Source organism: Anabrus simplex, chromosome 13 (assembly GCF_040414725.1).
Source record: "Anabrus simplex isolate iqAnaSimp1 chromosome 13, ASM4041472v1, whole genome shotgun sequence".
Taxonomy (NCBI): Eukaryota; Metazoa; Arthropoda; class Insecta; order Orthoptera; family Tettigoniidae; genus Anabrus; species Anabrus simplex.
Genome location: NC_090277.1, coordinates 62,724,379 through 62,740,830, shown reverse-complemented (window position 1 = coordinate 62,740,830; position 16,452 = coordinate 62,724,379). Strand labels below are relative to the sequence as shown.

The window sequence follows — 16,452 nt, the reverse complement described above, 5'->3', positions numbered from 1 at the left end:
ATGCATGGAAGAAAGTACACTGCGAAAGGATGAAAATCTTGTGGGCCAGCAAGAGGACAAACAGTTGAGATATCGCGGTCCTTAGTGGCCCTAACTTTGAATAATAATAGTAATAATAATAATGAGGAGGAGAATGTGGTTTTGATCCTTCCTAAATCTAGCCACACACGTACAGGAAATCCTCAAGGAAAAATATTCTGGGATTTCGTTGTGAATTTCCTCAACCGAACCCTCGCCCACACACGGAGAGGATTTCCTCAAGGAAATCCTCAAGGAAAAGGCCTTGGGGATTTTCTCAAGGTTCAACTCCAGAACAGTTCTGTTGACACGTGGTGTTGCAAATAATTTTCATGATGGTAATTTTTTGAACTCGCTTGCCACAAGAAAGGTTCATTCTGGTATATTTGTATAAATTCTGTTAAAAATTCCCGAGACATGACGATCCCGACAATCACTTCAATTCACAAATCCTCAAGGCCTACTGCCGTCAACACATACACGCAACAAGAGACTGAGAAAATACGGCCTGCTTGGCCTCAAGGCGGAAAAGAAGTGAATTTTGTTCGGGATTTTTGTATCTCTCGCACCCAACGCGCCCTCAAGGACACCGCCACACACGTTGAGGAATTCCTCACGGATTGGACTGTTCAGGCCGAACCTTGAGGAAATCCCGCTCGTGTATGGCCGCCTTTAAACAATAAATCTAGTTCAAGAGGGTTGAACTGTAATCAAGAAATGCTGTTCTAGGAATTACACTAGGGTTATTGTGAACATTTCTATTAACATGGACGGTCTTGTTTAAGTGCAGATCTTTCACAGCGGCCACTTTTCTACAGTTAAGCGATAGCTGTTCAAGGGAGGTTCCACTCTCTATCCTACTGTATCATACACTTAACTCAGTGTACTCCTGTGAATTACTCTCCCCCGTCTCTGGATGACCAAGTGGGGTGCTGTAAACTTACCCGTCCTCCTTGGTGGTTGGAGGCTTGTCCAGCTGAGGAGGTGGGTGTTGCGGGGGTGGCATGTTGTAGCAGGGGCTGGACGAGTAGCCACTGGACACAGGCGCAGGGTAGCTGGTCGGGACCGTACCTGGGTAGCCACCCCCTCCTCCCCCGCCACACGAGTAGGCTGCGCCGGGGTACGGCGTGTAGCTGTTGGCAGGGTACTCTGCCTGAACTCCAGGCATGGCGTATCCAGGATGAGGACTCATGGGGGCGTATCCTGCAACAACAAGGAACAAGAAGTAACAGAGTGAGGTCGTTGGAGTGGACAATTCCTTTGCCAAATCTACAGGGTGTCCCAAAGAAAAAACCGACAACGCTTAGTATATTGTGTGGGAAGGCAAACTGATCCGTTTTCAAGCAGGAGCGCCAGAAACGCACGGCTTGGACGCTGTAGCGCTTCGAATTGTGAGAAGGGTGTGCGTTCCACATGTCGTCAATAAACCGAAAATGAGTAGCACATCGTGCTTATTACAAACGGAGTTCGAACTGTGTACCTCCTACGTCATTGCAGAGCCTACATCTGCGGTGCTGAGCCTCATGCCCATGACCCAATACACGCGGTTGTCTTTTAAGGATTTCGATCGTTTCGTGGATTCGAGCAATAAGGTCCTCCGCTGACGTTACAGGAGTGTCATACACCATACACTTCATACTACCTACGTGGAACTGTCCGGCTTCTCGTAGTCGTCTCTCGATGGCTACAAACGTGGAATGATGTTTGGAAAATGTTCCGCATACAATCTTGCAGCAGCTGTAACATTGCAATCCGCTTTGCTGTATGCAACCACCATGTCGGTCATTTCTGCAGCTGTGTACGTTACTGCACTGGCAGACTACAGCACACAAGTAACGCAGTAGTAATGTTATTAGGGTGAAGTCGTCCGTCCGCAGTACACAGACGGCTAAAGGGTTGCATACCTTCCGTATTAAGACACCAAATCAGAACAAACTGTCACAACCGTTCGACGCTCTCCAGCGACCAAAGCGTGCATTTCTGGATAGGGGCTCCTTCTTGAAAACCGATCAGTCCACCATCCCACACAACATACTAAGCCTTGTTGGTGTTTTTGGGGACATCCTGTATAGTATACTATTAATAAAAATGAGGCGGTGTCTGTCTATCTATCTGTTTGTTCCGGATAGGTTCGAAAACTACAGGACCAACTGATCTGAAATATGGTAAGGATATAGCTTAAAATTCCTAATCCCCCAATGTATACTTTTGATTTCATTGTATTTCACCATTTCGAACTAGTAGGGTATTTTGCTGGGGAATGTCCCGAATTTGGGCAATTTTTGCCCTAAATCAACTAAAACAGCGGTGTCCAAACGCTACACAGTTAACAGTGGTTACGGTTACCGCACACTGACTTCGCACGCGTGAAGAGCTTGGTAGGCGTGTCCGCGCTCGGGGAGAGATGCTGATGATGATGATGCTTGTTGTTTAAAGGGGCCTAACATCTAAGGTCATCGGCCCCTCGGGGGGAGAGAGAGAGACGTAATTTGGTGGGGAGCACTGAGCGTAGAGTTGACCAGGTGTATTGTATGAGTTTGATGGCTAGGGAACATAGCACACACACGGAAACAATTCTAAATGTTTATTATGCCATCGGGCTATCGGCGGACACCGAAAATTTACTGCCGAGAGTCACTATAACGTTTTTCACAAAGAATAATATGACACGTTAATAGGCAAAGAACGCGAAACAGGGCTTAGGGATCTGAGAAAATATTTTAAGATCCATTCTTCTGTGGCTCACAACCGCAGTATGTTAAATTGAGTCCTTCTCTTCTACTTTCAGGAAAATGATCTCGACACGCTTGCATTAAGAGATAGTTACAATATAGCGCTGAAAATAGTGAGAAAGTGTTAATAAGATACAACATTTCGTACGTGATATCTTCTTAAATATAATGTATTGTCACAGCTTTACTCAAACAAGCACATATCGTATGTATTTGTTTACTGTATATGCTGTATAAACCACAATAAAATAATAATAATAAAATAATGTGGAGCGTGACAGTTTCGGACTCAGAAAGGATGACTGCTACGAATAGATGGCTGAGGTGTCGCACTGTTGTTAATCGGGGGGGGGGGAGGGGGGGGTAGAGTAGTATTCCCCTCCCGAACGGCTAGTCGAATCGGTCACGCTGGGGGGAGCAGTTCCGGAGGGTGGTAACGTAATGTGCAAGCATAAGGCCAGCTCATCGCACAGCATAGCAGTGTACCGCACAGGTGCGATATTCCTGGCCACCGCTGAACTAAAATAAGGGATAAACGGTTGACCCTATCGAAAAATAAAGTGACCACGTGTTCTTGAAATGGAATTTTCTACAAGAAACGTCATATGCATTTTCTTTTAATTCTAATGGTTTTCAAGAAAATTCAGCTTTATTGTGTGTACAGGATGTTTTAAAAATTACATGGTACAATTTCAGAGTTTGATTCCTCACATACAGAGGAAGAAAAAAGTGTTAATGAACATGGGCCGAAAATGCTTACTTTCAAAGATATCAGAATCGGTCTTGGGCTGGAACCTCAGGTATCATAGGCTAGCCATAATGTCATTACCTTACAGGAGGTGTTCAAAATGCCTATCTCCTGCCTTACTCCAGGCTTGTGCTCGTCGTCGCATGGAGTTACGAAAGCGTTCGAATATGCCCGGTGTTGTATTCTTTCACCCTCCACAGCAGACACGAACAGTAAAGACCACAAGAATAATTCCAACGGGTTTAGATCAGGTAATCGTGGAGGCCAATAAAGTACGAATTTCCGTACCCATGTTTATATACACTTTTTCCTGCTGTATATGTGAGGAACCCAACCTGAAATTATGCCATGCATTTTTGAAACACTCTGTATACTTGAATGTGACGTTATTTCAAGGCCGTTCTGGCTGTTAGCTTGCTCATTTCTACCCAAATAAACATGGATCCTCTTGTGTAGCATATTGGGCAGCAAGATTTCTCCATTCCATTCTTGAGCGAGCGTTATGAGAAGCCAAGCTCATCTATAGCTCATTCCATGTTAGGAAAACAGTATTGCTCTTATGGCAACAAGGTTGCCATATTGAAAGGCTCATTTCAATGGCATATATATTGTGAAACTCAGTACTTAAGTTGAAAACAAAAGAAGGAAGAAAGTAGGGTACTATTGTGGCATCATATCGCCCCACGAAAAGAATGTTAACCATTAAAAATGCGTTTGTAAAAAAGTGGTAAAATATGCCAAAAATAAAATGCGCTTAAGAAACAAAAGCTAAATAACAAGATGACTTCTCATCAACAGTGATAAGCTGCCGGCGATTCACAGAGCAACGTGTACCACAGCAACTCAGAAGGAAAATGAAGGAAGACAACAAAACGATGGCTGTTCCCTTCACTGTGCTTACTCCCTGCGAATGTGTTTATTAAACAGAGGTTGTTAAGTAATTATTTTAATAACTCACGGGCAAGACATGCCTCATTCAATTTCTGTCTTTCATAATACAATATATCACGAGGAATTATGAGTGTCTAAGAGGGCCTGAATTCGATCCTTGTAGGTCCATTAGAGCAGGGCCTCTCAAACGCCCAAACTCTCACGCGTGCAGAGCGAGGTGCATAGGCTCTGTGCACTGTGCATCGGTACGCTTCGCCTCAACTCGGCTTGACTCGGATGGTGTAGTGTGCTGAGAGCGACGAAGCGTTTGGTGGTAGACGACGTGTTTATCAGTGAAATAGACAAGCGCACGACAACAACATAATAATGGAGCAACCTGTTTCGAAGAAAGCAAAGACTTCCGAAAGTCCATTTCAATCGAACTGGGAACTTTCGTATTTTTTTTGTTTGTTTGTCGTGACGATAACGCCAAATGCTTAATCTGTGGGACGAGAATTACGTGCGTAAGAAAATCATCTATTGAAAGACACTACAACAGACTACATTCGGAAAATTATTGTGAAATCATAGGAGACGTCAGAGAGAAAGAATTAAGGAAGTTGAAACAGCTTGAAGAAGAGCATTCTATATCCACAAATGAGTTTTGTTCCAGTACTGTAGCATTTTCATTTTGGTTACGGGTTCTGCATTTTTTAAATTATGTTTACATTCCTCTCAAACATGTATGTGTATTTCTAATTCACTTTTTTAATTTTTTAATAACACTGGTAACCTTGTCCCACACAACTGTGCGTCTCCGCTCACCACACGTAAACATTTCGCAGTGGGGGAGAAACAGCAGTGAAGGTGAGGAACGCGGAGACAGGCCGAACGGGGAGACAGGTGTAGGGAGAGAGGAGTGGGGGGTCTGCACTCTGGTCAACCAAGCGAAGTCGTCTTTTGCACCGTGCACAGTGCATGCACCACGCGCATGCACCCTGAGAGGCCCTGCATTAGAGCAATACTGTTTTCTTAAAAGAGGAGGTGGTACACCCTATCTTCACAATGTTAATTTTGACAAATTCACGTTCCTTTTTCTCAAAGACCACTGCATAGAAGTTAATAGGATTTATAATTATTTTTAGGAAGAAGGTTACGGGAATGAGGGATGCGTCTGAAGAGCAACATGCGAAGCCACGGAACATCTCGGTGGAAGAGAGAGCAAGAAGTCAAAGACTCAAGAATCTTTGGCGAGAGTGTAAAGAGAAGGGTACCAGTCGGCGTGACAGAAGGAAGATTGTGTAAACGTCGCCCACACGTGGCCGTATCGATAAATAATAATGATAATTTTATTAGTGGTCAATTATTCTTTAAAAATAATAATTTGAATAACCATAATTTTGAAAATATAAAAGACAGAAACATTATATGAAATCAGTATATTTTTAACTCCTAGAAAGTGATGTGGTGCAAAACTCATGTTTAAAATATAAAAATATGAGTTTTGAGGTAAATTGGTAATATGGATCTCGGTCAATTTCAGCATCTTCACAGGATCTTTTCACCCATGTATGTCTGAATTTGTTATCCTTAGGATATCAATTTCATTGCAAATTTTTTCATGTTTTGACCTGGTTAAATTCCTAATACTCTCAGAATCCTCAATCGGCCTGCGCATCCCACATTGTATGTCAAAACTGCATCATTTTCAGTGCAGCCTCGTGATTACCGTCTATTTCACATGTTGGCCCACGTCCTTTCCTCCCACCTATTCCAGTACGTTCCTTAAAAATTATATTAGAAGGAAGCATTCTAAAAGAATGTTTTATTCACTACCATAACAAACTAACACATATGGTTTCAGTAAACAAGTCCAAACATGGACAAACAAAGAAATGAAGAGCGGAAACATTTGCTACGCACTGTACAAACAAAGATGTGCCACCAGATCGCACTGCTATACCGCGAAGTTTGAAATTACGGACTTTATTTCAAAAATATGCGTACCTTGTCGAATATTGGCCGTAACCCTCATGTATATTCCGTTAGAATCGACTTTCATCGATATAACTACTGAAATCTTATTTAACATACTTCAAATAACTAATATTCGTATAAAAAATACCAACACAAATTATATTTTTGTCCCGTATTGGTGTACCACCTCCCCTAACATGGAATGAGCTATGGGTCTCGATCAAATTTTCTTTTCCCTCCATGAGTTATAACATGGAAATGAAGCATTTCCGGACCTATGTCCATATAACATAGTTGGTTCTTCTGCGTGTGAGGAATGTGTACTAACAGTTTGGCCTACTTTATTTTTACACGGTTTATATATGCTAGCAGTTGAACGTCGCACTGAGACATGGAAGGATGGGAAAATGTTATTGGCCGTGCTCTCAATTAAAGTCCACTGAGGGATTCGAACCCAGCTTCTTCCGAATTCAAGGTCACAATTACGTGACTCAAACCACGCAGCCACACGCTCGGCGGTCATGTTGAAATTCCTGAGCTTTGTATTGAGGATATCATGATCTATTTATATGAAAATGCTCGACTGAAATCGATTTTTGTGGCGTTAGAGTTACTTTTATCTTATTCATGCCACTTCTCATGTCTCCGGTGACTTTAAGACGGGCTGTAAAAGTACACAGTCTAATAGATTACAGGACAACAATTTTAAGTTAACAGACTAAATTATTTTACTTATTTACTAGTGGATCCGTGCTCCTCCACACAATTCGTTATAAATAGATCAGATACCGTGTCTTGATTTGACATTGTTCCATGCTCTGCCCGTTTACTATTTTGAACGTTTACTTTCAGGATTTGTGTTACCTGCTAATTATGGGTGAAGATTTTTTGTAGATTTCTTTATTGTGATGCTGACTGATAATTTACGAACATTTTTTTTTGAAAATTTGTTCTTATATCGTATCGAGTTTCGCAGGGACGATGTGATATGAAACGGCTAGGAATGGGAAGGAAATGACCGGGGTCTTAAATAAGATACATCCCCAGAATTTTCCTGGTGTGAAAGTAGGAAACTATTGGAAACTACCTTCTGAGCTCACGACAGTGGGGTTCGAAGGCTGACAGCTAAGCAACAGAAACAGCGCAGCCACCGTTCAGTTTTTACGAACTATTTTGGGCTCAGCATAAGAACGCAGTCATATAAGTTATCCAAAGCGACAATCTATGTTTCGTGGGGTTAAAAACTTTTCAGGAATTTCTGAACTTTTATCCTCCTTCCCCTCCAAATCAAGATGGCGGCACAATCTGCCAGATGAGATAGAAAATTAAAATTTGGTGAAATTATAGCTCTAACCTGTAACCGACTTAAAAATTCCAAGATGTTCAAATTTTTCATTTTTACCCCCCCCCCAAATATCGAATTATGGACACAATTTGGATGACTCTGCAGACATTCCTTTTGAGGTATTTGTTGGCTAAACGGTAAGTCATATCACAAAATTGATGGCATGTCCATTCAATTAGGAGTGATCTACAACTTTGGTCCTATGACGTTTTGTGATATCTCTCTCCCTTATACGTTAGATTTGGCTCTATTTCTGCATTGTTCGTACATTTGGTGATTTTTACACGGATATTTCATTGTTTGATACACTTATAGAAAAAATAGAGTCATCGTCTTTCTCGTCCCTTATGACCCGCATGCCGATGGAGGCAGAAATTGGACTTAGATGTCATCCAGAGTGTCACTATTCATGCCAGCAACCCCGAACGCTATGGATTCTACACTAATATAGGTCGTTTTCGATTATTTTTACTCCATCCCCACTCCACACCTACGGGAGCAAGACAGTATCAAGTCATATGTGTATCAAATTTGGATGAATTTCATGTTTGCCTATTACACACCGTCAATTCTAATCGTTTAACTTCGCCGATATCATTACGTAAGGATATTGCTCCTTAACTGTGCGCAACCCGGTAAGTACAGAGTGTATTGCGGGCTAGTGTAGGCCTTCACCTGCAATTATTGGAGTGATCATTTTATGATTACTCAAAGTTGGCTGAACTTAGAGACCTATCAATGTCTCATGATTCACCGGCAGATAATTTCGGAGAGAATAAAATAGAAATGGAGCATATCGGTCCAGTACAATGGACGGACGGATTTTCCAAAGCTGTTTTTATTAAAATCTTTTAATATATAGATGTGTTAGTAATATAACATAGTAGAAATGCGAACGCCAAATTGATCCTACTCAGTTTGATTTTAGAAACGGACTGGAAACTCGTGAGACTCTTTCTCTCGAAATGTTTTGACTCGGAGATGCCTGGATTTGAATATCGACGTGTACGCATGCTTCATAAACTACTGAAAAGCTTTCGATTGCGTATTTCATGCGAAACTGGCTGAGGTTTAAAAACTACTGGGGTTGATGCTGGTGATGTATTTATATATAACATTACTAACACACCTTCTTCTTAGGAACCAAACAGCAGAGGTAAAAACTGAGGGAAATGCAATTGAGGACATAGCTATACGTAGAGGTGTGCCACATGGATGTGTCCTGTCCTATCTTCTGTCGAGGATGTTGACCTAGTGATCAGGATAAATGGCAATGCCATTAATAACATGCGCTTTGCTGATGATACCATTGTGTCAGCCAGTAACCTTGCTGATCTTCACATTGTTATTAATAACATTGTAAGGATCAGTGTAGCATTTGGTCTGTTCATGAATATTAGCAAGACCAAGCTGATTGTGTTTTCGAAAACATCTAAGCAGGCCTCCCAGCACATCGACAACATAATTATGCAGCAAGTGTCTTCCTTCAAATATTTTGGGACAGTAGTGACTGAGCATTGCGATCCCAAGAAAGACATTTTATCCAGGAGTGGGGAAACCAAAAATTTGTTCAACAGTAGAGATCTGAACCTTCATCTCCCAGTTCGGATGTTGCGAAGCTATGTTTTCTCTGCCCTTGTGCATAGTCTTGAAAGCTGGACGCTCAACCGTTTGCTGGGGAGACGGATTGATTGATGCACAGAAGGAGGCTTCGAATATCCTGGTAGAGAAGAAGACCAATGAGGAGGTCCTTAACTTGTTGAATAAGAAAAAGAGCTTCTAACAACAATCAAGAAAGGAAAGTTCAGGTACACCATGAGAGGTGAACAATATGAACTTCTCCAACTCATCATCGAGAGGAATATCGAAGGAAAATGATCTGTGAGGAGACGGAGGAATTCCTGGCTTAAGGACCAACTTCCATTGACATCTTTCGACCCGCTGTTTCACGAGTTATCATAATCAATTGGATCACCAACCTTCTTAGGGAGACGGCGTCATAAGACGGTAAGTACTGTACTCTTACAATTTTTGGAGACTCTGACGTACTGATAATTGTTTCCTGCAGAATTGTAACGTGCCGGTAAATTAATCGACAAGATGGTAGCATGTTTAAGCACTTTCAAGTGCGTCAGAGAACTGAGCTGGGATCAAACCCGTCACACTACATTCGAAAAAAAAAAACCGCTCTATCATCTGAGTCACTCAGCTTGGCAAAGTTATAAATATGTTGTCAAATGATTTAATTTACATTGTTAGTTAATTTAAGGAAAAAGTGATATGATTTTATAAACATTTGCCAAATAATTTTATAAAATTGATCAAACAATACTGAAGAAGTTGTGAAATATTCTTCTTCTTGTTCTTCTTTTGAATGTTTACCCTTCAGGGTTGGTTTTTCCCTTGGACTCAGAGAGGGAGCACACCTCTACCGCCTCAAGGGCAGTGTTATGGACAGTGAGACTTTGGGTCGGTGGATACAACTGAAGAGGAGGACCAGTACCTCTTCCAGGCGGCCTCACCTACTATGCTGAACAGGGGCCTTGTTAGGGGATGGAAATATTGGAAGGGATAGACAAGGAATGGAGAAGGAAGCGGCCATCCCGGCATTTGCCTGAAGGTGAAGTGGGAAACCACGGAAAACCACTTCGAGTATGGCTGAGGTGGGAATCGAACCCCTCTCTACTTAGTTGACCTCCCGAGGCTGAGTGAACCCCACTCCAGCCCTCGTATCACTTTTCAAATTTCGTGGCAAAACCAGGAATCGAACCCGGGCCTCCGGGGGTGGCAGATAATTACGCTAGTGAAGGGCTAGATAGAGGAAGATGAATTTAGGTACAATAGTCTTCGAAATAAAACAAAAACATTTCTGAATGCGATGAATAACTACATCGCGATGTAATTCTTCCAGTGCTGTTCTTTTAGGTATTGGGAGTCTTCAAGTGAATAAGAGCCACGGTTTGTGAGCGCAAACTAAAGCACTTCATAATGAAGACGACTCTTTAATGGCTCAATTAGTTGAAGCTAGCCAGCCTTTCAATTAGGAGAGATTTAACACTAATTAAAGGTTGCCGCTTCTCATATCGGATGTGCGTGCGTGTGGCGAGCCCGGACTTCTCTTGGAGTAATTACACATTTGTTCGCGCGTGCGTTAAAAAACTTTTCTAATAATCCTATGTCAATACTGCGCTGAGATTCAAAATCTTCTTAAAATGTTCAGTATTGGCACAGCAAACATAACTGCATCAAAATAAGCATATTTACTATATGCAAGATGAAATATTAACAGTTACGATATGTATTTTCGATGTTTAATTCGTTATGACTAAAGCCCTGATTTTTATGCAGTAACAGGTTAGATTGCAAACTAATTTGGTTAGTAGGAACTGTCGGCCACCCGCTCTTCCATAATGTAGCAAGAGTAACATAATTATAGGGGTTATGATGGGCCGTATCCCTAATGTTTATGCAAACCACATATCGTAGTCGTTGTGAAGGTAGACTATACTTGCTACTTGCTTCATATAATTTTGCACTCTAACCTATTAACGCATAAAAATTCGGGCTCTAGTTATGACCAAATAAGGAGCGCGTTTTAAACTTATTAGTACTTTTTCTTTTTTCTTTTTCTCTTCCCAATATCTCTTCATCCTCTTGCTGTGTTCCTTTATACATTGTTCAGTCCATTGCGTATCTAGTCGGGTGGGCTTCACAGAAAATTTGTGTTTGTGAATTAAGGTTCTGAATTTCATTCTATCTTCAATGGGTTCTTCATTCATGTAATTTTCATTTAGGTCTTCGCTGATTTCTTTTAGCCAATTTTTGTGATTTTTCATTTATAAGGCTAAGTTTAAATTTTTCTTTGTGAGCCTGTTATTATGCATCCTATATAACTGACCACAAAATAGCAATCGCCGTTTCCTGGCGGTATTTCTGATTTCTTCTGTAACTTGATAGATTTGATATGATTTCTTTTTCATCCATATTCCGTTTTCGCATTTTAGTCCTAAGATTGTTTTGATTATTTTCCTTTCTTGTTTTTCCAACATCTTTATTTGAGATTTGCCACCAATTATAATAGTTTTAACTTCTTATTCTTCTTCTTCTTTTTCTCCTTAATCTGTTTACCCTCCAGGGTTAGTTTTTCCCTCGGACTCAGCGAAGGATCCCACCTCTACCGCCTCAAGAGCAGTGTCCTGGAGCGTGAGACTTTGGGTCGGGGAATACAACTGGGGAGAATGACCAGTACCTCTTCCAGGCGGCCTCACCAGCTATGCTGAACAGGGGCCTTGTGGGGGGATGGGAAGTTTGGAAAGGCTAGGCCTAGGAAGAGGGAAGGAAGCGGCCGTGTCCTTAAGTTAGGTACCATCCCGGCATTTGCCTGGAGGAGAAGTGGGAAACCACAGAAAACCACTTCCAGGATGGCTGAGGTGGGAATAGAACCCACCTCTCCTCAGTTGACCTCCCGAGGCTGAGTGGACCCCGTTCCAGCCCTCGTACAATTTTTCAAATATCGTGGCAGAGCCGGGAATCGAACCCGGGCCTCCGGGTGTGGCAGGTAATCACACTAACCACTACACCACAGAGGCGGACCTCCCATTATCTACCCTATTACATGCCTTAGATAGGTCAATCACGTATCATGGTGTTTCTGAACGAATCACATTCTTACAATCCCCTGAAATAGGAAACCAGGTCTATGAGCCTGACTTCCGTTTTATTTACTGTGTTATAATAACGTAATTTTGCCTTTTTTGATGTAGTTCTTTTATTGTATCTGTTTGAAGTAATTTTGTATGCTCTTTGAAGTTTTGCAACTCTTTCTTTGTCATCTTACTGATTTAACCCCGCTGGTTCAATAATTTCACCTAGATACTTAAATTTGTCTACTTGAGTGACATTTTCATATTTGGTGATCAAAGGTTGACTGTTGAAACCTGATCTAGTCCCTTCCATACACTTTGTCTTTTCATTTATATATAGTCGGGGTTTTCATCGGTCAGTCTGCAAGCCTCTGTAAATTAACTATTCGCCTCCACAATCATCCACTTGGAACCATTTCCACACCTCACACAGCTGCGCACCCCTAACCGCACGGCCAGCTGGCTCGCTAAGTCTGCCATTGTTTCCATTTACTTGTTCCAGGCTTCTCTCTTTCATTCCTCCTATCTGACCTTTCTTGTTCGATTCTTGTTCCCTTTCCACCACAACGGCGTCTTTTTTCACTCCGTCTTTGGCCCTTTCTTTTCTTTTGCTGATACCTTCATTCTTTGAAGTGCTAGCATTCGGGAGATTGTGGGTTCGAACCCCACTGTCAACAGCCCTGAAGATGGTTTACCGTGGTTTCCCATTTTACACGAGGAAAATGCTGGGGCTGTATCTTGATTAATACCACGGTTGCTTCCTTCGCACTCCAGCTCTTTCTTATCCCACCGTCGCCATAAGACATACATGTGTCGTTGTGACGTAAAAAAAACACAAAACAATATTTTTTGAAGGATCAGGCCTCTTCAGTTTTTCTTTGGTTAGTGTCGAGAGCAGGCAGCGAAGTCTCGGGGTAACCATCTGGTCTCCTTATCCAGAGGTCATGAGTTCGATTACCAGCCAGGTTGTGGAGCTTTACCGCGTAATGAGGACTGTTACGAAATCCTGTTTGAGAACAATTGAGGAGTGAGGGGCTTCGCGGTTTGGGTCACTTAGCTGGCAAGTTTCGAAACACACCGTTGCCAGCCCTAGAGATGTTGTTCCGTGGTTTACCATTTTCACACCAGGAAAACTGGCGCTGTACGTTAATTAAGGCTACGGTCGCTCCCTTCCCTCTGACCCCCGGTTGGCAGGTTCGATCCTGGATCAGTCCGGTGGTATTTGAAGGTGCTCAAATTCGCCAGCCAGATTTACTGACACGTAAAGAAATTCTGCGGGGCAAAATTCCTGTATCTCGGCGTCTCAGAAAACCCTTAACAGTAGTTAGTGGGACGTAATAACACTATTCCTACCACTTTCCTATCCCATCGTCGCCATGAGACTTATCTGCGCTCATGCGACATAAAGCAAAATAAAATAATAAAAAAAAAAAACTGTATTTACGGTCAGATCGTGAGGCTCTGGTCTAGACAGCTAAGAATAGTGGTGGAGAGGTTTCGTCGTACTGACCACCAGCAGAAAAAACAATAACCACCACCACCACCTCCATAACTCACTTTTATCTTACATTACTTTGCCACGTAAGGCACGAATCACTCTGGGAAAGACCCTAGTTCGAACTTTACAAGTTGCTTTACGTCGCACCGACACAGATAGGTCTTATGGCGACGGTGTGACAGGAAAGGGCTGGGAGTGGGAAGGAAGCGGCTGTGGTCTTAATTAAAGTACACACCGGGCGAGTTGGCCGTGCGCGTAGAGGCGCGCGGCTGTGAACTTGCATCCGGGAGATAGTAGGTTCAAATCCCACTATCGGCAGCCCTGAAGATGGTTTTCCGTGGTTTCCCATTTTCACACCAGGCAAATTCTGGGGCTGTACCTTAATTAAGGCCACGGCCGCTTCCTTCCAACTCCTAGGCCATTCCTATCCCATCGTCGCCGTAAGACCTGTCTGTGTCGGTGCGACGTAAAACCCATAGCAAAAAAAATAAAGTACAGCCCCAGCATTTGCCTGGTGTGAAAATGGGAAACTACGGAAAACCATCTTCAGGGCTGGCGACAGTGGGGTTCGAACCTACTATCTAACGAATACTGGATACTGGCCATACTTAAGCGACTGCAGCTATCGAGCTCGGTAGTTCGAACTTTGAATGTTCAATACGGGTAGATATTCAATCTAAGGTAGGTGAAGAACCTGTATAAAGCTCACCTAGGAGTCAATATAAGCTAATACTATAATTATATGATGTGACTGTACTGGTTTTTAAAAATAGAACAAAAACGAGAGCAGGTTATATTGTTACATGTAGGATTGTAGGCAAACAAAAACTGGGCTAGGGAGGAGGGAGGGACAATGCCCTGAGGGTAGCAACATATTCATTGCCAGTACCCCTTCAGTATTAGCCTCCTCCCCCTCTTTCCCCTTCTAACGGACCGACCTAGAGCAGGCGTAATAATACGGACTCATTCACAAAAAATTAAAAAAAAGTTGTGTTCGGTGCACGCTCTGTGGACAGTTCCAGACGGACAGGAGGTGGAGGGGAGCTACATTTTTGTCTTCTCTTTTTAACAGAAAAAATTGTCCATGCTCATTGTTTGTAGGTCCTAATCAATATTAGGCATAACATGGCCTGGCTTGCGTGCCATTGTTCACACGGCACCTTGGGGAGTCGTTACCGAGCCTGGCACATTTCATTTCATTTCATTTCGTACTCGGCTGACGTCACCACACGCACTGGAGGGGCAGCCTAGCTTTATTAAATAACCCAGTCACTTCTGAAAGCGATACACACTTATACGTACAGGGCGGTGCTGATGACCAAAAAAACTGGGAATGGTCAATAAAATGCAATTAATTTTTGGAAAAAATGCTATAAATTAACACTTCAAAATATTTTACCAAACTGAATTCATGTGATCCGCCTCTGCGGTGTAGTGGTTAGTGTTATTAGATGCCAGCCCCGGAGGCCCGGGTTCGATTCCTGGCTCTGACACGAAATTCGAAAAGTAGTACGAAGGTTGGAACGGAGTCCACTCAGTCTCGGGAGGTCAACTGAGTAGAGGGGGAATCGATTTGTTCTTCTAATATCTCATCTGATTTTCGTTGGAAATTCTTACCATATCCAATGGGTTCTAATCATTATGCCTGTTTTACCATTTCGTCCTTCACCGGTCAAACCCACTATTAAATGTAACGTTCAAAACGCTGACTGGGTCAAATACAGAAGGGTGATAGACGCAAATATACACTCTGTATAACATCAAAAATCCACGCTTGATAAATACAAAACGCCTTCGTATACACCATTAATTTAGCTGCCGCCATATCCATTCCTGAACGAAAACAAACTAACATCTCAAAAATATTCCATACTCCATGGTGGAATTCCGAATGCAGTCGACAGATAGCGAAGAGAAATCAGGCCCTCAGGAAGTTAAAACGAGGAACTACAATGGAAAATGTCCTCAAGGGTAAAGAAGAATAGCTGGAGATCTTATTGTGAAAAACTGACCAACGATACACCCCTATCGCAAATATGGTCAATGGTTAACAAAATGAAGGAAAAACCGCCAGCCCTTAAAGCACTTCAATGTTGGACAGAAGAGTTTACAGATCTTATTGCTCCACCTACGACCTCGCTTCCCCCAAAACAGCGTCGACAGTTGGAACTTTCCCGCCCTACGCAAGATATTCTTACACCACCTTTCACGTTATATGAATTAAAACAAGTTTTAAAAACTACTGCTAACTCTGCGCCTGCTTATCTCGCAACGCCAAGGAAATATTGCTATTACTTTTCATATATATTTGGAATGAACACAACTTTCCCTACGACTGGACGACGCAGATTATTGTCCCAATTTTAAAACAAGGTAAAGATCTGAACGAAGCTTCTTCTTACAGACACATCGCTCTATCTTCATGCATCGCTAAAACTTTTGAACGGCTGTTGAAACTTAGACTGGAGTCACAGTCTAACATATACAGTCGCGAAGGTTCATCCACTTGACAGCTGGAGCAACAGTCTACCAGTAGTCCCTTCCATTTGTGTCCCAGGTAAATATCCCTTGCTATCTTTTGTTCTTCCAGTCCTTTCTGCCACTCTCTGATGACCTTGTGC

The 16,452-nt window shown here is 42.4% G+C and overlaps 1 protein-coding gene across 1 annotated transcript in view; it reads right to left on the bottom strand.

Annotated features, from left to right (window-relative positions):
• LOC136884740 (mucin-19) overlaps positions 1 to 16,452 on the bottom strand; it is a 415,881-nt gene that overhangs the window by 252,567 nt on the left and 146,862 nt on the right. The window contains exon 10 of the mRNA XM_067157030.2: positions 963 to 1,221. Coding sequence (XP_067013131.2) covers positions 963 to 1,221 — 259 coding nt within the window. The remainder of the gene's footprint in view (positions 1 to 962; positions 1,222 to 16,452) is intronic.